Below are 23,168 nucleotides of genomic sequence, written 5' to 3'. Positions count from 1 at the left end.
AGTTCCTCAAAATATTAAAACTAAACCTAACATGACCCAGCAATTCCACTTCCAGATGTCTATCCAAGAGACACAAAAACACTAATTCAAAGGTATATATGCCTCCTATGTTCACTGCAGCCCTACTTACAACCGCGAAGTTAGGGAAACTACCAAAGGACAGAGGAGTGGATCAAAGCTACTCAGCTATAAAAAAGTTGAGCTCTTTGCCCTCTGTAATAATGTGGATGGAACTGGAGAGGATACTAAATGAAGTAAGTCACAAGGACTGAGGCAACCAGAGGGGATGGTAGTGGGATGGAAATGAGAGGAGGAGGGGAACCATGATTACTGGTGTATCAGTGGTGGGCATGGTGTGAAAATACATATCGGCAGGGTTTAAAACTATAATACCCAGAGATACAAGGATGTAAACACAACTTTACTTCAATAAACACGTTTTTTAAAAAAGCAAGAAAAGTAAAAGGGTAAGGTTTATATATGAGATAATTTTAATTGTTTAAGTGACCTTTACATAAAAACTGAAATTCATTTAAAAATGAATTTAATTGAAATTCAAAATTAAATATATAAATAAGAGACACACTGGAGGGGAAGGGGTAGGGGTACTAGGCAAGGATATTTAGAACCTAAGTTTTAAAAAATTTTATATGTATGAAGAGAATGAAACATTATATATTATAAATTTTAACTTTAACAACATGAAGTCATGACAAATGGGGGAAAGTACAAATGGTTTAAACCATGCAAAACTAAATGGTATATCTAATGATAATGTTCTTTAAACATGGTTGTCTGTTACTATATATTTTTAAATCACTGAGCAGAGATAGTTTATTTTTTATAAAAAGAGAGAACATTGCCCAATTTATTCCCATATAAAAAAAGTAGACATAAATCAAAAGGTAAGTTAAAGGCCATCTTACTCAATACATTATACAAAATGTCTAAATTTGATAAATACAAGGCTCAATACCAGAAGAGATAGGTGAAAAAACTGGGGCTCAGCCATTTGGCTAGAAACAAAAAAAGATAGGGTACAGGTAGAGGGGACTGCTGGCTTTTTATTAAATCTCTTACAAATACTTGAATTGGGCCTCCTTTGTCTCAGCACCACCAAGCTATCACCAGCCACTGCAGAAAGAGTTCAATCCCCAACCAGGGAGGTGACCCACGTGGCACAGTGGACCTCTCCAGTCTTGCCCGCTGCTCCTCTCAGCAGTGTATATCAGTAGATACACTTGTTCTACTCCCCACTGTCTCTGGTGAATACTCTTACCTCCTGCACCTCTGGCCTAAACCCTAGTTCTTGTATGCATAAATAAATGTTTAAAAAAAGAAATGAGTTTTAAACTACACACATATGAAGTCCCTTGATTAAAACAAACTTTCAAGGGTAGAAACCAACTCAGATACAATTCACCTCACTTCTCAGACCCGAGCTGGAGTCAGTGCCTCAACACAATCCTTTTCTGATTTATGTTTTCATCTCTACTTATAATGCATATCCTGTCAATTTTCTTTTTTTTTTTTTAAAGATTTATTTATTTATTCATACAGAACTGGGTTTAGGCCAGAGGTGTGGGGCGGCGAGAGGCTTTAGCAGAGATAGAGTAGGGAGCAGAATAGGCAAATCAATTAAGTACATTGCTGAGGGGAGCAGTGGACGGATCAGGAGAGGTCTGCTGCGCCATGTGGGTCACCTCCAGGGACGGCAGGGATTGAACTCATGCTGAAGTGGCTTTAGTTTCTTAGTGCTGTGCTTTAACCCACTGCACCACCAGGGAGGGCCCATATCCTGTCAATTTTAATCACTCCCTCAAATCCATTTTCAAAGCTTACTCTTTAAAACTATTCTTATTGACCCCAAGCCAGGGTGAATTCCCTTTCTTTATTCCTTTATGTATCACATCGTGTGATCTCCACTACACGTCAATATTTGGCTCTAGCCAAGTAAGAACTTGGAGATGATGGACTTGACAAAAATATACACAAAACATGGTGTAATATAATCTCACAATACACTTTTTTTTTGTCTAAAAATATTTGCAATCACTCCTTTCTCCACCAAGAAAGGAATATTCCTCAAAGTTTTACAAAAGCTTATTAGTAATTAGTTCCTTCAAATTACTAATTTAACTTTTTACTTTCCCCTTAATTAACTGGATGTCTCCTAAAAAGAACTATCAATTGTGTTGCTCAATGCAAAATTGATCATGTGTCAGAAACACAGGTAGGCATTTGGGTTGCAATTTTAAAACCAGATGAATTCAGACAAAATAGTGGGGGAGACAAGTTTTATTTAAAAAGTGATATAAGTATACAGGACAAACAAGAGCTAAATCCAAGGGAAGTAGTGTGTGTGTGTGCGTGCGTGTGTGTGTGCGTGCATGTGTGTGTGCGTGTGTAAGTAGGCTTGTAAGCTTTTTATCATTTAATCTTCAAATAATGCTGCCAAGATTAGCAAGTCTGACAATTTCTCAGTAAACATCCCTTCTAACTTAAAATTTCTTTGTATTTAGCAACCTTTTCATCTCTCAAATCAGTGGTTCTTAATCTTACAGCATAAACACCAAGAGTTAAAAAAAAAAAAGGGAAAAGATGTTAACAAATATTTGAACTACCACTATGTGTCATATGTTGTTCTAAACTCTGGAGATAGAACATGAGAGCAGATAAAAAGCCTTATCCTCATGGAGCTTATTTGTGTGTGTGTGTGTGTGTGTGTGTGTGTGTGTGTGTGTTGGTGGGGAGTAAGTTGGGTTTAGAATAGAGGCCCAGGGAAAAAATAAACAAGTTATGTGTGTATTATTTAAATTATAGTATATAAACTTAATATATACGTGTTATATATATTACATGGGTATATCAGGTAGTGGTGAATGCAGTGGAGAAAAGTCAAGAACAATATGCGTAGAAGTTGTTATTTGAATTAGCATATTCAGGGATGGCCTCACAGAGGTGACATTTCAGCTTTTTCTAAAGTTTTTCTGAAGAGCGGAAACAGCAAGAGGCCAGTGAGGGGTGGCTTGGGGAATGGCTATTGGAGATGAGGTCATTGAGTTTGAGAACACTCTAGAATAGAGTTTCAGCAGTAACATCATCTGATGTAATTTAACAGACTTCCTCTGGCTGCTGTGTTGATAAAAAAAAAAAAAAAAAAAAACAGCAAGGAGGCAATGATGAGGTAGTCATCAACAAGCAGCCTACTTCAAGGAGTCACCTGAGTGAGAACTGAGGTGACTTACTGGAGAGTGACAACAGTTTATTTGGTGAGTAGATAGATTCGGGATATATTTTGAGGTAGAATCAACAAGATTCTTCTGCCTGACTGGAGTTGGGACACGAAATAAAGAATATAGCCATAAGAGATTCTAAGCATTGACCTGGGAAACTGATAGTCGTCCTTTGGTAGTGGGCATGGTGTGGTAACAAATATCTGAATAGAAGAAGGGATATGCCCATGAATCATATATAATATAAATCAATGCTATATCAACTTTAATAAAAGATAAAGTTTTAAAAAATAAAGCAATTTTAAGTTAAAAAAAGTAGTTTGAAAAAAAGTTTTCATATACTTTAAAAGTTTCAGTATAGAAGAACAGGTGTTGACAGCTGGATATAAGTTTAGAGGTCAGAGGAAAGGTCTGAGTTGGAGATTTAAAAACTTGGGCATAAATAAAAGCATGAAAAGCCACAAAACTGGTGTAGAAAAGAGAGCAGAGGGCAGACACTCAAGAAGAGTGGAACTAGTTACTGAATCCTTGACAAGCTTCCCAAGTGACTATGCTATATTCAGTTTGGAAAAAAAAAAAATCCACTAACAAATTTTAAGATAGCGCTCATGATGAATTTTAACTTAGCTAAGTTTAATATTATTTAGAACTTTATAAGATGAAAACTACTTTTTTTCTAACATTCCATGAAAATTTTTCATGAAAAACAAATACCTATCATAAATTAGACCATTAACTCCAAATTCCTTCAACTTTCTTCTGTTCTCAGGATCATTAGTATCATCACCCCAGCAGAATATGACTAGTCCCTTAGCTTTTGCGTCGTGAATATAGGATGGGTTTCTGAGCAGGTCTTCAGAATGTGCATTTATTCCCTGAAAGAAGAAAATTAAGTTACTCATGAAAAAATTACTTGCAAATGGCGAACACTAAATGTTCATGCTCTTCACTTATCTAAATGATCAGTGTTCTGTTCTCCGAAGTAGAGTAAGCAGGGAAAGAAGATGCTACTGTTAATTTTCTCAAACTAGTTAACAGTCTAACCATGTTCTATGATTCATAAAATATACTCAGAAACTACAAAACTTACCTAACCTAGGTCTGCGAAAAAAAATATTTTGTTTTCTTAACCGCTTTTCATTCTGAGATCTAATAGTATCCTCATTTAATGCATAGCCATTTGCTTGTTATACACAGAACTAACTACTAACCCATTAGATGTAGAAAATAACATGAAGCCTACTCACTACTGTTCTAAAGCATTCAAAATTAAATGCAAATATAACTTACCAGAAGATTTTCAAACTGTGCAAAACTCATTGCAATGGGGGTTGTCCGAGATCTGAGGTCCATGAGTTCAGGATATATATCAGATTTTCCTTGGGTCAAAAATAATATGGGATATTTATTCTGCTTTTGCCGAACCCTAAAAAAAAGGAGCATTTTCATCAGGGAAATAGTTTTGAAATTTTAGAAAATAATAAAAATATAATGTAAACAAACACCCAAAGGCATAATTCCATTACTAATATACAACCACCTGTAGAGCCTTTCAGCTGAAAAGAAAAAATGCTAAACTTGTCTATACAGTAACTAAAATATTCTCAGAAATGGACAACAAGAAAGCCCTCGGAGGCTTACAATCTGGTACGCAGGAAGTTCTAGCCCTGGAAACACAGGGTGTGAAGTGCGGGGAGCCGGTGGGTGCGGCTATGAGAGCTGGAGGGCACCCAGCAAGCAGCTCAGAGGGGATATGAGGCCAAAGCAAGGGTGAAGTCTGGGCAATTTCCTGCCTCAAAGCACATCTCTGCACCCTAAGTTATAGTTACAATGTAAGAATATAGAAGGAAAAAAATGATATTACTCACATTGTACAAATATCTGCATCAAATGAAGAAAACACTATTCTCCTCTTCCCAGAATTTTCTAAGACAGTTTTTAAAATTATATCTAAAAACAGATTCATGTCAAAATATGTCGACAAGTTACCATCCCAAATTCCATCCTTTGTGGAAGAAACAGAAAAACAAAAGCCATTAAATACCTTTGAATTGCAATGCCAGAAAGCAGCCTCGAGAACATCTGGTTCGACTTTTAATTTTACAGATGAGGAAAGTAGAAGCTCTGAAAAGACTAAATGACCTGCCCAAGACCACACTTACTTAGTGGTGATGCAGCTATCATAAAGGTACAAACTCTTCTACACACAACATAATTTCACTATCAATAGGCTTTTATTTTAATAAGGCTATCAAAGTAAAATCTAAAATTCTAGAAATCTACAATGACTAAGTATTTTTGTATCATCTTCATAAATTCATTACCCCAAAGGTTAAAAATCTCATTCTCTAGGTCTCAAACAAAAACAAGTCTCTTAATAGCACCAAGAAACCAAGAGCTCTGTTGATAATAAAATAGTAAATTTTTAAATGTTAGTCATTAAAATAATTCCAGAAGCTCAGAAAATTAAAAATTGCTTATTAGGAATACTGTCCCAAAGGCTCAATTTGAGGACATTAATAGGTTGTTCTGATCAAAACAAATTCCAAATGCCTACTAATACCTAAAATTAACTCCACCCCAAACAACCCTCTAACAATGCTTTCCAACTCTTTACACATATCCCCATATAATATGTTTAAGACCTATATTCTCTCAACTAGATTTTAAGTTCTAGGAAGGCAAAATTTAATTTGATACCAGTGCTGAGGAAATGTCTGGCCCACTGTGGTTAATAATAATTGAAACAAAAGAATGACTTAAGTCTTGCAGTAATGAAAGACATATGCAGACATTTATTTTCCTGGTTAACCATTACTGCCAAATAACAAGAAACTGCTTAGGAAATTTAAAACAAATGCTAAGATGGGATAGAAAAATAAAAACTAGTAAGAATTCTAAAGTTCTTGCTACCCAGGGGTTCTTACAGCTTACTTTGTAAATATGTCCAGAAATCGTCTGTATCAATATGCACATGAGATACATGTAATTTAAAATTTTTTACTATATTAATCACTAATCTTAAAAATCACATATTAATGCAAACATTAAGTATGTTTTATAAAAAAGCTTAATAAGTACTGTGCTCCCTGAAAGAAGTCACATTAGGATTTCAGTTTTACTTTTTTTATTGAAACAAGAGATAGGAATAAATACATTTAAAGAAAGCAGGAAGAGAGGAAAGAAATATGTGTTAGAGAAAATTACTTACCCTTTGCTGGCAGATCCATTTTATTTCTATGTTAAATCCTACATCTTCTGGTAAAGACTCTAATACCTAGAGTTTTGTTAGTGTTGAATTTTGTTTTGGTTTGGATGATATGAATAGTAGAATAAAAGAAAAACGGGAAACAAGTATTATAAAGACCAATCTGTAAGAAAATATCACTGATAAAGATAAAATGTTTTGTGCTTTGAGCATGAACCACTATCTTTTCTCACATTCAAGCTGACAACCTAGTTGAGATTAAGTTACATAAAAATGTCAAAAGAAATCAAACAGCAAAAGCAAGTAGACTTAGACAACATCTGTGGTAACTGATCCCACTACCACAAACATGGCTGCTTAACCTAAACTTTCCACCATTACTATTGAGTATCCAAAGTGAACAACATATGCAGCTTCATGAAGTTAAGTCATTTGTTATCTTTTCTGACTTGTATTCGGGTCAATCTACTACAATATAGCTTATATGAAAAAACATGATTTTTATTTGTTTTAAACATGATGATACTGGCCCTTCCAGGTGGCACAAGGGATTAAAGTACAACACTGCAAGCAAGCCTCCAGAGTTTGATCCCTAGCCCAGGAGGTGATCCACATGATACAGAAGACCTCTCCTGCCCTGCCTGCTGTTCCCCTCAGCAGTGTACTTCATCAGTCTGCCTGTTCTGCTCCCCACTCTGTCTCTAATGAGTCCTCTCACTGCCCCTGCACCTCTGGCCTATACCGCAGTTTTGTATACATAAATAATATCTTAAAAAAAAAGTGATGATACTTCTATACCATATTCATAATCTTCTGAAATAATGTCATCCTCAAATGAAAGATTATGTCTAGGCTCATAAATAAACAAGGCTACATCTATATAAATGAACAAGTAACATAGTGTCAATTTACCTAAATTAAATTATCTAGACAAGACTGCAGTTATTTTGAAAGCCCTAACTAGAAAATCAAATTGAAAATACAAAGCTTGGTTATTAACCTAAAAAAAATTTACTTAGTGTCAAAACATGAAGGCCAGACAAATAGGGCAAAATGAACTTAAAACACTGTGTTTTTAATTTCAATTTACTACAAAAGTTGAGAAATCATTTAACATCTATAGTATTTATAAAAGCAAATAAAGGCACACGAATTGAGTTATAGTATTTATAAAAGTAAATAAAAGCACACTAACTGAATTATATAGTGGTAAGAATATAGGCCCGACTCTAGCTGGGAGTCTATACTAACCAGGTACATGGAAAGTAGAGTACTAAAAGATAGAACTTAATTTAATATGGTCTTTCGGACTGTCCTTTCTCATATCTTTAGCCTTACTTATTTAATATATATCACATTATTACACCATATAGTAATCTATCTTTTCTAAAAGTCATTAATGATCAAAGTCTATGCTAATGTAGTGTTTGACAGTCTTTTTATTGCCATTTAACAAACCAAATTATTCAAATATAAGAAATTAATGTTCTAGTTTTCCTAAGGAACTTACCATTTTAAGAGAAGGAAATGGCTGATTTTCAGAAAAGGAATTTTCTTCCTCTACTACAGATTCTGAAATTTTAAATTACAAATTCAGTAGATAAAAATGCCATTTTATTACTAAGATCATTTTCTAAATTAAGGCAAAAAAAAATCCTGAAGTAATTATAAAATCTTTAACATACTTTGATAGCTCTTGTATTTTTTATTTTTAACTGTTAAAACTCCACTTTCCAAATAAAAGCCCTTTATGAATAAATTAGTTTGCAACACTTATATAAGCATCATAGCCTGTGATCCCAGGAGTAGTATTTTCTTATAAAAATTGTAAAAGTGATGCTATTTCTTAGAATTAACTGCTGTACCATATTGTGCATATGTCTATTTGAAAAATAAAAAGAGTTCAGAAGTTATTAAGAGAGCATATAGTTACTACTGTCCCTTTGTTACTATTACCATTTAACTCAAAACATTGTATCTTAAAACCCAACAATTTTTTCAAGTGATAAAAAATTTTACTAAAAAGAACACCGGACTAATACAAATTCATCAAAGACTAAAATCATGTAAAATTTTTCTAGTTGATAAAGTTAGAGGTAAAAATTCATTTTACTGTTAATAGTAATGAAGTATTTAGAAGTCTATAGTCATACTTGTTCTCTGTGGGTAATTTTGGTCATTTAGCATTTTATAATTTCTTCATAAAGGAATTCCAACTATTCTCTTACTAGAATACAGATAAATATCTATGAGTACCTACTATATGTAGAGCGCTTTAAATGTCTCTGGGAGTATAAAAACATTTTTTCTACCCTTGCAATGTTAATATTCTAGCTGAAGAGATAAGATAGATGTAAAACTAAAGATTAAAAATGGCACCATTAGGGCCCTCCCTGGCAATTCAACAGGTAAGGATATAGCACTCCAAACTAGCCGCAGCCATTTCAGTGCAAGTTCAATACCCCGCCCAGGAGGTGACTCACATGACATGGCAGATATCTCCTGACCCACCCACTACTCCCCTCAGCAGTGTACTTCATTGATCTGCCTGTCCTGCTCCCCACTCTTGTCTCTGGTGAATCCCTCACATCCCATGCACTTCTGGCCCGTACCCTGGTTCTGTATGCATAAATACATCTTTAAAAAAAGTCTTAAAAAAATAAAAAAAAAGTGCACCCCTTTCTTTAAAAAAAAAAAAAAAAGATGGCAACATTAATACTGAAATAAACGGTGCAGACTACTAAGTTCTTTGTGAATTGTGAAAGTAAAGTGGAATTACAAAGAGAATTTGTAGTCAGGACAAGCACTGAAGAAACTGAGACACAGAGTGGATAAGCAATCTCCCCAAGATCACAGTATATGCTAGAGCATGATTCTACATGTGATTTGTCTTCTCTACTTTGTAATGGTTAATATGGTTAGAAAAACACCTAGGTGCAAAATTATAAAGAACTCTGGTTATCAATCTGAGAAAACTCAAAGAAGTTAACAATCATGGTTACTATAAACAGAACAATATATGCACTTGAAAAATCAATATAAAGTCCTCACATACACAAAATTACATTTAATAGTATACTCATTAAAATGACCAAAAGTATGTTAAAATGGACATCAAAATATCATATACTAACTACAAACTGAAAACTGATTCTATTGAATACATACCTTTCAGATCCTTAGATTTTAGTGCAGTCACATGAGTGAGCTAGGAAACAGACATACAAAAGGAAATCAGAAAAAGCCCGTTTTTAAAGCTCTGGTGAAAAGTAGTGCGACTTGAAAAGCTGGAACATTAGAAGTCTATACAATGTAGAAATGTAAGTTTAGTAAGTGCTGACCACTATATATAATTTACATGTACACATAAGATCATATTCCAAATTTATAAATATTTGTGAGCTAGGAAACAATTTATACTCAATTGGCCATTTATCTAGGTATCTTGATGGGAAAGGAAGATGCTCATACAAAGTTACAGTATACCAGAATATACAGAAATATTCAGCCTTTACATACATTAAAACCAACTATAGTGTAAAGGGCAACTGTATAAAAGTGTGTGAAATAAAGGCTGTACAGACCAGATGCAAGCTAAGGTCCTGGGTGAAGTTAGTCCCTTCAGCCTACAGAGACCTAAGGCTTAACCCTTCAGGAATACAAGACCAAAGGGATCCATGGAAATCGTTAACAAAGACAGATGGTTTGGTTTCCTCAATAGAACAGAAAACCAAAACATATATTCTACCCATTTTGACTATGTAATAACCTCCATGTGCAAAGAAAACATTACCATATACAGAAAAGTACACACAGTCTTAAGTTAAAGGATAAATAATATATTATGCTACTATTACTACCTTTAACAACTGCAGTTGGTCAAATGTTAATTCCTTTACTGGAATTTCAAATAATTCAACAGGATCAGCATCAAATTTCTAAAAAGGAAAATAAAGACAAAAACAGGTTCCACATTACTACTGAATATTTACACTAGATACATATGAAAATAACTACTTGATTATTTTCCTACTCCTGTACAGGAAAAATTCTTCTTACTGAACACACCTCTGGGCTCTGACTTTTGTTTTTAATGTAGGTTAGAACAATTAGGGAAAAAAAAAAGCTGTGAGGAAACTATGGCACTGAAGACACAACTAAGAAAAATGCCATTTGCCAGTCATTTCCCCTATTTCCTGTCATGCTGTATACCTATAGTATGTGACATATCCACACTATGAGTTGGAAGTCAACAAGCAAGTGCTATGGAAGGATTAAATTCTGTTAATGAGTTTTTAAACTTCTCCAAACCTTTTAAGATTAGTTAAACCACAGAAACCAAGTGTCAAAAAACCCTGCTGATGAGCTAAGAGCAATGATACTCTACTACACTCATATATATATATATGAAATTATAATATTATTTATTACAAGAAATTATATATAATTTACCCGATTACCTGGTATAACAGAGTATCATGGATACAATAAAATAATGTATTATGACAATAGGGTGAGAACTCTATTATAAGCCTTTTCTTTATGGACAAATTATGTATTAGACTTTAATACCATGCCAAATTATCACACTACCTTGTGAAAATGAGTTAATTTATGACCAACAGATCACTGATCCAACAAATATACTAACATCCACTACACTGATATTTATTCATGTACATATGGTATGAGCCTGTACATGTATAAAGTATTGCTGGAAGGCTATAAACTTCTGGAAGAGTAAGGAAGTAGAGAAGGGTTTTATTTTTTTATTTCATAATCTTCTTAACTAAAACTTTTGTAATGAACATGAATTGGTTTTATAAGAAAAACACCACTTTCAAACTTAACCTAAATACATATAATTCATTACTTACCAATTACCATTCTCTATCCTTTCTCATTTAGCTTTTTGTTAATGTTTCCCTACAATAAAACCAATCTGTTCCATTCTATGAGCTTATTCTGTCATCAAAATAGCACATTTCCTTCCTTCCCTTTCCTAACACCATTTCATAAAAGCAGCCTTCCTTTTATATATATAAATCGTAATAATCCAAACACATATGACTGATCAGAATCCACTAGGAAGCAGAACCAGGTGTCCTTTCATATATTTATAATGAAACATGCAGTGTTTGTGGTACAGTGTCAACAGATGTCAGCAAACTAGCCTTTATTTTAAAATCACTTCAACAAAAAACTGTATGAGACAATTTTAAAGAAAATGTCAAATGAGCTCTCCTACTTTGAAAAATCACTTGATTAAAAGTATACTGAGTTTGGGGCTCTTCCTGGTTGCACAGCAGGTTAAAGCACAGCATTAAGAAGCTAAAGCCACTTCAGTATGAGCTCGATCCTTGCCCACCCTGGAGGTGATCCACATGGCATGGCAGACCTCTCCGGACCCGGCCCCGGCCCACTGATCCCCTCAGCAGTGTACTTCATCAGTCAGCCTGTTCTGGTCCCCACTGTCTCTGGTGAATCCTCTCACTGCCCCTGAACCTCTGGCCTGTACCCCATCGCTGTATGCATAAATAAGTCTTAAAAAATATACATATAATGGTTTAGAAACTATGTAGTCATCACAACTATGTTTGTACAAGAACAGCAATTACAAATTTTTTTTTTAAGATTTATTTATTTATTTATACAGAACTGGGGTACAGGCCAGAGACGTGGAGGGTGAGAGGAGTCACCAGAGACAGAGTGGGGAGCAGAACAGGCTGACTGATGAAGTACACTGCTGAGGGGAGCAGCGGGCGGGTCAGGAGAGGTCTGCCATGCCATGTGGATCTCCTCTGGGGCAGGCGGGGATTGAACTCATGTGGAAGTGGCTTAAGCTTCTTAGTGCTGTGCTTTAACCCACTACGCCACCAGGGAGGGCCAGCAATTACAATTTTTAAGAACTTATATGCATAGTCTATGAACATGTGACACTGAATTCTAACACTACCCTTGACAGTTAATTTTTTTTTTACAGATTTATTTATTTATGCATACAGAACTAGGGTACAGGTTAGACATGCAGGGGAGAGGAGAAGATTCACCAGAGACAGAATGGGGAGCAGACAGGCAGATCTACTGAAATACACTGTAGAGGAGAGCAGTGGGTGAGTCAGGAGAGGTATGCTGCGCCATGTGGGTCACCTCCCTAGCCAGGGATCAAACTCGTGTCACAGTAGCTGTGGTAGCATCACAGTGCTGTGCTTTAACACTCTGTGCCACCATGGAAGGCTCAACAGTTAAATATTTTAACAAGTCTTTTTGTAGCATGTATTTTTATGTTTGAAGTACATATACAGTAAATAAAAATATGGTTAAAAAATTCATTTTCAATCCTCCTTCTGGACCTTCTCTATCTTGTACTTCTTGCCATTCTCATTAGCTCCACTCTAGTTCAGGTTTACAACACTATTGCTTTCTTGCTTCCAGTCTCTAATTGCTTAAATTCCTATTAAATCAGGTTCCAAAATATTAATCTTGAAGTTTAATTTGAATGTTTCCCTTTTTGACTCAAAAGTCTTTCATATTTCCATAGTTCTTAAGTCTAAACTCCTTCATTGAGGCCCTCCACTGTCTGGCTTCAAAGCACTTTTTCAACGTTACTTTTTACATGACTTTTTCTCCCTTGAGTGAAAGAAAGCATAACATTCCATTAAGTTGAGAAAAAAATTGAAGATGAATGAAATAGAAGAACGTTTTAGAAAACAAACCTTGATACTTTTCTTCCCTGCCTCAATACATGGACAATAATAGCAAACTGATACAGAAACAACCTGGAGTGTCCTTTTATTGAATAATATAATAAAGCAATAAAGACTTTAGATAATTTTTTTTAAAGATTTATTTATTTTTGCATAAAGAACTGGGGTACAGGCCAGAGGCTCAGGGGCGGTGAGAGGCTTCACCAGAAACAGAGTGGGGAACAGAACAGGCAGATCGATGAAGTACACTGCTGAGGAGAGCAGCGGGAGGGTCAGGAGAGGTCTGCCACACCATGTGGTCACCTCCCGGGCAGGCGGCAATCGAACTCATGCGAAAGCGGCTTTAGATTCTTAGTGCTGTGCTTTAACCCGCTGCGCCACCAGGGAGGGCCAAGACTTTAGATAATTTTAATATTCCTGTTTCCTCATGCTCTCAATGTTACAGGAGTTTGAGGAAAGAACTGGCAACAATTCAACAAGAAAATCAATTGACCATCTCTACTTAATAATTAAATATATAACAAATATCTTAGTTCTTAAATCTCTTTATCTGACAGTTTAAAATGAAATGAAGGAATTTCAACATACCTTTTTCATAGTCAAGCAACAGGTGAGGTCATGATATACCACAGGCACAAAATCTTTCGAAAGATGTACATCAAATTCTACAAAGGCTGCACCCTAACAGAAATAAGGAAAACAATATTTGAAAACTTTATATTGCCCCAATACATCTGAAACTACGAGGATTTAAGAAATTTATTGATCAGTGTAAAATTATAGACCTGTTTATAAAAACAAAAATATTCCTCATGAATTATTTAATGTAACCCCTTCAAGCTTTTCTAAGTTGGTAACAACTCCTTCTATTATTGTTATTATTAATAATAACATTGTTATGTATCAATAACAAAATCTACTAAATAAAAACAAATCCTACCATCCTTGAAGTTATTATACAAATTAGTTTTCTATTAGTTTAAAAATTGTACATAATGAACACCATTTTAGAAAATAATTTTACTGAGATAAAACTTGAAAATTTGATCCCAAGCTTTAAGAAATAACTCAATACACCAAAACTTCTTCAGAGATATTTCTAACATTAAAACAGCCATTAGAAAACAGACAATTTAAAATGTGGTCCATGAGTTATAATTTCCTAAGAATACAAAAGTAAAATTTCATTAGAACACAGAAGTAAAAGGTTTAATGAAAACTATTCTCAAAATACACAGTCCCTGAAAATTCACAAATAAGGACATATTATTTAGTGAATAAATCAAAACTAGTTTTAAATAATGATCTAGAGGCCAATATATGTTAATACATTTAATGTCAACCTTCAACATCAAAACAATCCACTATTAATACTTCAAAACAATAAAATAACTACTATAACTAATCTAAGATGTCACATATTATAAAATGTATCATTATCTTATATATCACTAAGGGGAAAAATCTGCCAAGCAAACCATAACACAAAGTTAAGAACTGCAAAATAATACTCCATCTTCAAACAATGTTAAAAAATGAAGATGATTTTGAATAGATGTTTCCTCAAAAAAAAAAAAAAGACAAAATTAAACACATGAGTAATCAAATTTATTTGCTAAACTATTTCTAAATAGATAGTTTAAGATATGTAGACTATATTGTGGAATAAGAGAAATAAAGAATGAGATGTTCCTCTCTTTCCCCCCAGTATAACTTTTGGTACAAGGTTTATAGTCAGGTACAGAGGAAGAGCCTGAGGGTGAGGTGTTGGGTAGGGAGAGCTACAGGAAATCTTGTTCTTGATTTTAAATGTCAAGTTGAGTTGCTAAAAAGAACGTTTAATAAAACAGATGTTAACCCTTTATAATAAATTGGATGAGAGTTAAAAAGTTTAACATAATCAAGTTGGTATGCATATGCAGGATATAAACAGACATTTTCAGTGTTATAGAAGATCACTATCAAATCCTTCTATAAGTATTACCTCTAAAATGAGTATCTGAGTAGAGCACATTATTAAGTTGATGAAAACAATGCTTAGTGGGAATATTTTTTCTTGCCCCATCAAAATTTGTTGACTCAAAAAGGCTGCTTATGATTCCTTTGCTTTCCATCCCAATCTTCACCATAAATCTAACTGTAAATCCTTAAAGATATTTTATGTTCAAACAAACATTCAGAAGAAGCATAGTACTAGCTCATTTAACCTATCGTTACAAACTGGAGTAGACTCCTCAGGCCCATGTTTCTTTTCATCTGCTCTACTTTTAGGTTGTCTGAAGTTGTTTTTAAAAAGAGTGGTACACTTACATGACTAGCAGCATTTCTTAAAGAAGCAATAGTATTTTCTTGAACTTTAGCAAGCCTGAAAGAGAAGAAACATAGAAATATAATTATCATACCTGATAAACAAATATAAGAGACAACAATATTTTCAACAATAGAAATGATTTTTACTCTCTATTTTTTTATTTTTTATTTTACAAAAGTTTATTTTTACATCATTTTGTACATTTTTTTTCCATCTCAATTGTAATCCCCGCGGGTTTCCCATCACCAAGTCATCTGTGTGCCATCACCATAATCCTGTGCATTTCCCTTCCTACTCCCCCATTTTTGATCCCATTCCCCACTCCACCCCTGCAAAATGTCTCTGGTTTATGGTTGTTCATTATTTTTGTTATTTTCTCGCCTGGTCCATTATACTCCTGCTATGAGTGAAACCATACAGTATTTTTCTTTCTCTTTCTGGCTTATCTCACTAAGCATGATCTTTTCCAGCTCCATCCAAGTTGCTGCAAAAGACATGTGTTTCTCTTTTTTGGTTGCTGAGTAATATTCCATTGTATATATGTACCACATCTTTCTAATCCAGTCATCTACTTTTGGGCATTTGGGCTGCTTCCATGTTTTTCCAATTATAAATAAAGCAGCAATAAACATGGGGGTACAGGTATCTTTTTCAATCAGTGTTTTTATGTCTTTTGAGTAGATACCTAGGAGTGGGATTGCTGGGCCGTAGGGAAGCTCCATGTTTAGCAGTCTGGATTTTTACTCTCTATTTTGAGGCTAATTTTCTACCCTCTCCCCAAAAGACAGACTATTTCTTGGTTGGTGTGTACATTTATTCCATAAATGAATACCGATATCTGCAAACTGAATATAGACTTAGCCTATACGCTACATAACTCTCCAAGTGCGATGACAAATTAGGGAAAAAAAGCTTTTGCAATGGCATCAAGTAGACACAGATACTTGTTCTCTGTGATGAAACCTCAAAGGACTAACACTGGTAGATTCTGGGAATAGGAAAATTCTGACATACCAGCAGATGAAAGTTACGGAAACAATTATCTTGAATAGGTGAGGTAACTGAGACACACACACAGCATGTACACCACTACGCTGACTTTTTCATCAAACTTTCCCTCCTGACTTTTTTCATGAATGTCTATCAACTCAGTAGAATACTAAAAAGATTGATGAGACTCTCAGGAGAAAGCTGGTCTCTACTTAATTTGAACTGGGAATCCCAACTATCACATTACATATAAATCCCAGGATTAATAAAAAAAGGAACACTTGACCATCAGTGAGACAATCACTGTAACCTTATCAAGCACGAACAGCCAAATACTCAAACTACTCAGATATTCAACCTACTGAGCAGTTGTTGTAGAATTTCCTGCACCTCTATGTCCAACATCCAATGGTATTCTTGGCTTCCAATACTTGGAAAACGAAGATTTCATGTCACAACTGTATCCTGGTAATGGCTTGATAATTATATAATCAACTTTTGTAGGAAAAAAGGGAGGAAGAAAGGAAAAAATAAAGATGACTGAAAAGGCTATGACAAGATTAATTACACTTAAATGCCACTCAAACTAGCTTTATCACTATCAAATATGAAAAAAAAAAAAGTAAAATTGATTTAAAGCTTCCAGAGAATTTAATGATGTAGCCCACTGTGACTGTTTTAGTTAATATTCTAGAAGTAATTTTTATTTAATCTTTATTCTCAAAAGTTCATTTTGCAACTAATTATATTTCCAGCTGACCTCTCTTTGTTTGTAAAGTTCTACCCTGTTTCTCCGGGCTTACCTCGTACTTTGCCTATCGTTTTTCTGGAATTTCTGCTCATGATTGGAAGAGTTAGGATTCCAGCACTCTTCCCACTCTCAGCAATGGTAGATGATAAGAGGCATGCTGTACCCACATGTCCAGGAAGGGCATCCCCCTGAACTACATGTTCACTGAGATCTTCCTAGAAAGAAAAAAAAAAGGGAGGTTTAGAATTATCTGAATTCTTATACTTTAAAGATGAAAAACTCCCTTACAGTCAATAGTGTACGGAGGAAGACTGATTAAAAAAAAATCAAATTTACATTCAGGTAATTCTGATTATTTCTTTGTAATAAGTTTTATATGTATTGTTTTAAAATCATAATTCTTCTGACTTGAGAAAAATTGCAGACCACAGTCAATATGCAAAAATCTGTCTTATTTCTATAATGAACTAGCAGAAAGAGAAATGATAAAAAAAAAACCCCTACTTAAAATCACATCAAAAAGTATAAAGTATAGGAATAAATTTAACTATGGATGTAAAGGACCTGTATACTGAAAGCAGTAAGACACAATTGAAAGAAATTGAAAACTCAAAAGAAATGGAAAGACATTTTATGCTCAGGATACAAAGAATCAATATCATCAAAATGGCCAGCCAACCTTAAAGAATAAACAGATTCAAAGGTATTCTTCACAGAAATACAACAAAAAGATCTTAAAATTTGTATGAGATCATGAAAGACCTCAGTCAACAAGTCTGAGAAAACTAAAAAAAGAACATAAATAGAGGTATCATGCTCCCTACCATCAAAGGTACATAATCAAAACAGTACAGAATTGGAATAAAAACAGGTATACAGATCAATGGAACAAAGTTGAGACCAGAAATATGTATCAGCACACATGTATTAGCAACTAACTTATGACAAAAAAGCCATGAGTACAATGGAGAAAGGAAAAGTCTTCACTACTCGACAGTCACATGTAAAAGAATGAAATTAAGTTTTATAATCTATACTAAAATCACCTCAAAATGGATTGAAGATGTAGGACCTGAAGCCATAAAATACATAGAGAATAACATAGGTAAAGAGTTTTTTGATATTAGTAATGTCTTTACAAATTTATTTCCAATAGAGAGAAACAAAGGGATATAAACAAATGGACTAACTATATTAACTAAAAGGTTGCTGCATAATTAAAACAAAAAAGCAGCCTACGAATGGGGCAAGGTATTTGCAAACTATATCAGGTAAAGTTTTAATATTCAAAATATAGAAACTCATACAAGTCAACAATAAAAGAAATAAAATTTAAAAATGACAGAGAATCTTCACAAAAGATACATAGAAGGCTAACAGACAAATGAAAAGATGTTCCACGTCAGTTATCATTAGGGAAATACAAATCCAAACCATAATGAAACTTTGCCTCACTATGGCAAGAATGTTTACTATCAAAAAATCAGGAATAAAAAAAAAAATCAGGAATAAATGTTGCTAAGGTGGTGGCAGAAGCTGTGTCACCAAAACGGAAAACAGTATAGAGGCTTAGAAACATTAAAAAAATGTAAAATAGAATACATATCTAAAAACTTGTATTGCTCATGGCTCTTATAGGCAAAAACAAAAGTCAAAACATGTGAAAATAAGTTCATGAATACATTCTTTGTTAATCCCCTCAGTGAAATAATTGCTTACCTCAAAAAAATCAAATATTAGCTCCAGGTTATCTGGTTCCATTGTCTGTATGCTGTATTCTGTCCAACGGTCAGGCTGTAAGCCATACCCACATTCTGGCTGTGAGTGCCTACATTTGAACTCATGGTCACTTATTAAGGATATCTCTAGGCTGTTGGACATTTTGTGAAGAACACTGGGAGATACCCTATCATCATCATCTTCCTCCAGACCCTCTAGTGTCAGCTTTACCCTACAGAAAGGGGGAAAAAAATGTAGTACAAAAAATGGCAGAAGGAAACTTACATTAATGTTAACTAGATGTTAAATTTAAAATTCTTCCCTGAGTATCTAATCGTCAATTAAAAAACTATTACACTGAATCTAAATATATTATAGGCTAAAGATTGGGTATGCTTTATAAAATGCTGTTTTTAATCTACAATATTTCTACAAAGTATTAATGAAATCTTTTTAAAATTAATTTATTTATTTATGCATACAGAACTGAGGTATAGGTGAGGTACAGGCAGTGGTGAGAGGATTCACCAGAGACCTAATGGGGAGCAGAGCAGGCAGGTTGATGAGATGCAATGCTGAGGGGAGAAGCAGATGAGACGGGAGAGGTCTGCTGTGCCATGTGGCACATCCCTGGCTGGGATTGAACTGGTACTGAAGTAGCTGTGGCTAGCTTTGCAGTGCTGTGCTTTAACCCACTGCACCACCAGGGAGAGCCCCTCTACAAAGTATTAAAACAAGATAAATGCTCATTATACCTAAAAAATTAATTAAAAAATTAATATAGAGGTATTTATTTACTATTACCCCATTTATCTAACTGGCTATGTCAATTTTATTTGAGAGGTTTCAATGTTTTTAAGTGTGTGTATAAATAAGTATAAATTAACTTATATTCTGTTATTACACATTAAAGACTATTAAAAGATGTAGGTTATAAATTTAAAAAAATTCCCACAGTCCTGGTACTTTTTGAAAAGCTTATTAATAAATAAAAATATTATTTTAAGTATACATATTTGTATGTATGCATATTTTATGCATTTTTAATGAAAAAATGGATAATACACACACAGTCTAAAACTTTTGATTCTCAGAACTTTAAAAAAGGACTAATTTCCAGGCCCTCCGTGGTGGCACAGTGGGTAAAACACAGCACTAAGAAGCTAAAGCCAAGCCAGCATGAGTTTGTGAGTTTGATCCCTGCCCCGGAGGTGACCCACATGGTGCAGCAGACCTCTCCTGACCCGCCCGCTGCTCCCCTCAGCAGTGTAGTTCATCAGTCTGCATGTTCTGCTCCCCACTCTGTCTATGGTGAACCCTCTCACTGCTCCTGTACCTCTGGCCTGTACCCCAACTCTGTATGCATATTTTTTTTTAAAAAGGACTAATTTCCAAGTCATAGGGCCACAAAAACAAGTCTATTTCTAATGAAGAGCAATTACTCAGAATGCCATAGTCAGTTTAATTCAAGAATACTTATACCAACTGAAATGTATATAAACAATTCTGTTACTCCTGAGGGCAATTTTGTTATACAGAGTAACAGTTATAAAAACTTATTATGGATATAAATGGGATCTGATTTATAACACAAGTAAGGGAATTATATTAGTGGGCTCTGCTTTTTCTCCACATGAATACCTGCTTCTAACCACTGCCTAGGCTTGTATTAGAGACACATCTACAGCGATTACTTAATTAATGATATTGTTGTATAGTATTAACAGTAGAACTAATAATCCAAACAAAATTTATCATCTCTCCTTAGAAACCAAACTCCTAGGAAGCTCTGGACAACTGATTCTGTGGATGAGCCTGAAGGACAAATATTCTCTACTAGGATATGATGAGAGATTACAAATGACAGTAGTAATAGGCAAAGACATTATGCATGTCAACAAAGTGTATGTACAAAAATCTCAAAAACTATATTGAAATTATCTTTAAAATTCTATGAAGGTTTTCTTCAAATAGTTATATAAATGTTACAGTCTATCATAAAGAGACATTGTTTTTTCTCTTACCGGTAGAGTCTATTTGAAAGGGTACTTGTAAACATAACATACATATATACATGTGATATGTATGCAACATACATACATATATGTTATTCAACAGGAATTATCTATTTGAATAGCCCTGTGTAGGTATTAAAAGAAAGGTTTGATTTAACCTTAAGTGACACAGTAATAGATGTTAAGCACTCCATGTGATTTATACATAAGCAAGAACAATATAGGATTCAGTATGTATTGGCAATCCAATCAGAAAAAAATCCTAATACAACTAACCAAGGCTTTATATATAGTCTATCTTTATTTTCAAGGTCTTATACTAAAAAATCATTTTATAGTTCTTAAAAATTTGTTTTTTTTTAACATGTATATATATAAAATACTCAATTATGCATATGTAACTGCTCAGGGTATCTCTGAGGTCAAAATGATCTTGCAGCTTAGCCATGTGGCCCAATGACCCCAGTATCTCAGAAGTAAAGCAGAGACCTGGGAAAGGTAATGCACAGAAAGAAGGTATGCCTAAGCCTTTCATATACTCAGAATATCTATGCAAAAGACTATTCAGTATTATCTATCTTTCCCCTTAAGTATTTTATGATCGAGAACTATAATAATTAAGCAGTTACTATAAAGCAGTTATGTATTTGCAAACTGCAAAAATTATGAATGTCATTGTGAAGGTGGTAAATACTGCATTATTAATAATTTCAGTTACTGAAAAATTGCCCTTTCAACCCACCCCTGACATTTTTTCAGAAAAGGATGCATTACATATCAACACTTAGAGCTCTGTTACAAAAAAATTGCAAAAATTCAAAAGATAGGGCTGCCTGGGTCACTAAAAAGCCAGTTCAATACAAGGTGTATATGATTACATGAAAGAAAAAGTTATTCTCTAGCTATTTACTCAAAACTTGATATTTACTTTTTATATTAATATAGATTTAAAAACTTACCTGGAATGGCTATCCCTGTTACCTTTCTTTATAAAGTAGTTTTTTTCATTCTTACAACACATTCTTACAACAATCATTTTTCTGTTTATGTCATTCTCCCCTCAGCATAAAATCATTTCTATTACATTAATTTAAAAATAAATTATTTACTATTATAGTAACAAATTTTAGAAACTACAAGGAAACAAACTTAAAAATAATTTATATAAAAACAAATTTCGGGCTTGAAATTTAGAGATTAAGACTAACACAAGTCTATGTAACTATTAACCTGTAGTGGGGAAGCAACTCAGTATCACATGATCCCATTATTATTAGAAAATGTAACATTACTTATAAGTGTGTTATTTTCTTAACTTATACACTTACAGCCTAAAATGCAATGTGTCAGAACTACACATTAGTGAAAACAAATGGCATAAGTAATAAATGCACATGGTCATACCTAAATCTAGATTTTTTTAAATTTTTCTTTGTAATTGAGACAGGAGGTTTTTCAGAATAATGCAAACGTAATCTTATTTCAGTCTGACATGTCAGCCATCCAGAATCCAGAGTTTCAACACCATCTGGCAAAGAAAATATGATGAACAATAATTACTACGTATTTTTTTAAAGAATCCAGTAAGTACAATACACATTGGTAATTCCAGTTCACATTTTAATGTACTGAAGTTATATGTCAGTGGTATTTCTAAAGTAAATCTTAAAAGTTTGCACTGAAAAATGACTTTTACATGAAGTAGGGAGAAAAAAGCTAAATTAAACTGTCATATTTTAGTAACTCAAGTAAATTAAAATTCCCAATTGAATCCACAATTGAATACAAAACTTTTTCAGAAAGAACACATATTTCAAAGTGGCATCTAACGTAGCAGTTGTTTCACTGAGAATCATTATACTTCCAAAGTGTCAACACTGAGATAATCAGTCAAAACTAATTATGCCATAGTGCTGGGCACTAGGCAAGGACACAAGGCAAGGACAAAAATGTCAGTCAATTCTGTATTTTCACATTTATATATTCTGCCATTAATAGGCTGTATAATTGTGGTAACATTGTACTAGCACTGTTTTAACTTGAACTTACATACTAACCTACATAGATAATATGATTTTCATAAATACCAGGAAGCTGTCACCTATTTTGGACCTAAGTCTTTCATCAACAGGAGTTTAAAAAAAAAGTCAAAAAACTTCTTAGGTATAACTTTAAAATGCTGTATTACAGCTAAAAAATACGAGATAACTACTGCTCGTTGGTAAACAAAA

At 33.9% G+C, this 23,168-nt stretch overlaps 1 protein-coding gene across 2 annotated transcripts in view; it reads right to left on the bottom strand.

Moving 5' to 3' along the window:
* Window positions 1-23,168, bottom strand: part of GPCPD1 (glycerophosphocholine phosphodiesterase GDE1 homolog (S. cerevisiae)) — a 42,360-nt gene that overhangs the window by 3,573 nt on the left and 15,619 nt on the right. For both annotated transcript variants that reach the window (XM_004687187.2, XM_012728341.1), the window contains 13 exons: window positions 22,342-22,465; window positions 18,923-19,154; window positions 17,256-17,418; window positions 16,815-16,947; window positions 15,462-15,516; window positions 13,740-13,832; window positions 10,305-10,382; window positions 9,613-9,652; window positions 7,955-8,016; window positions 6,448-6,513; window positions 5,105-5,241; window positions 4,527-4,662; window positions 3,951-4,111 (listed from right to left, as the gene is read on the bottom strand). In XM_004687187.2, the coding sequence (XP_004687244.1) occupies window positions 3,951-4,111; window positions 4,527-4,662; window positions 5,105-5,241; window positions 6,448-6,513; window positions 7,955-8,016; window positions 9,613-9,652; window positions 10,305-10,382; window positions 13,740-13,832; window positions 15,462-15,516; window positions 16,815-16,947; window positions 17,256-17,418; window positions 18,923-19,154; window positions 22,342-22,465 (1,480 nt within the window). The remainder of the gene's footprint in view (window positions 1-3,950; window positions 4,112-4,526; window positions 4,663-5,104; window positions 5,242-6,447; window positions 6,514-7,954; window positions 8,017-9,612; window positions 9,653-10,304; window positions 10,383-13,739; window positions 13,833-15,461; window positions 15,517-16,814; window positions 16,948-17,255; window positions 17,419-18,922; window positions 19,155-22,341; window positions 22,466-23,168) is intronic.

The sequence above is a fragment of the Condylura cristata genome, unplaced genomic scaffold, assembly GCF_000260355.1.
Source record: "Condylura cristata isolate star-nosed mole 26May11 unplaced genomic scaffold, ConCri1.0 scaffold00022, whole genome shotgun sequence".
NCBI classification, from domain to species: domain Eukaryota; kingdom Metazoa; phylum Chordata; class Mammalia; order Eulipotyphla; family Talpidae; genus Condylura; species Condylura cristata.
Note: the sequence above shows the minus strand (reverse complement) of the source record. Positions and strands in the feature narration are given on the sequence as shown.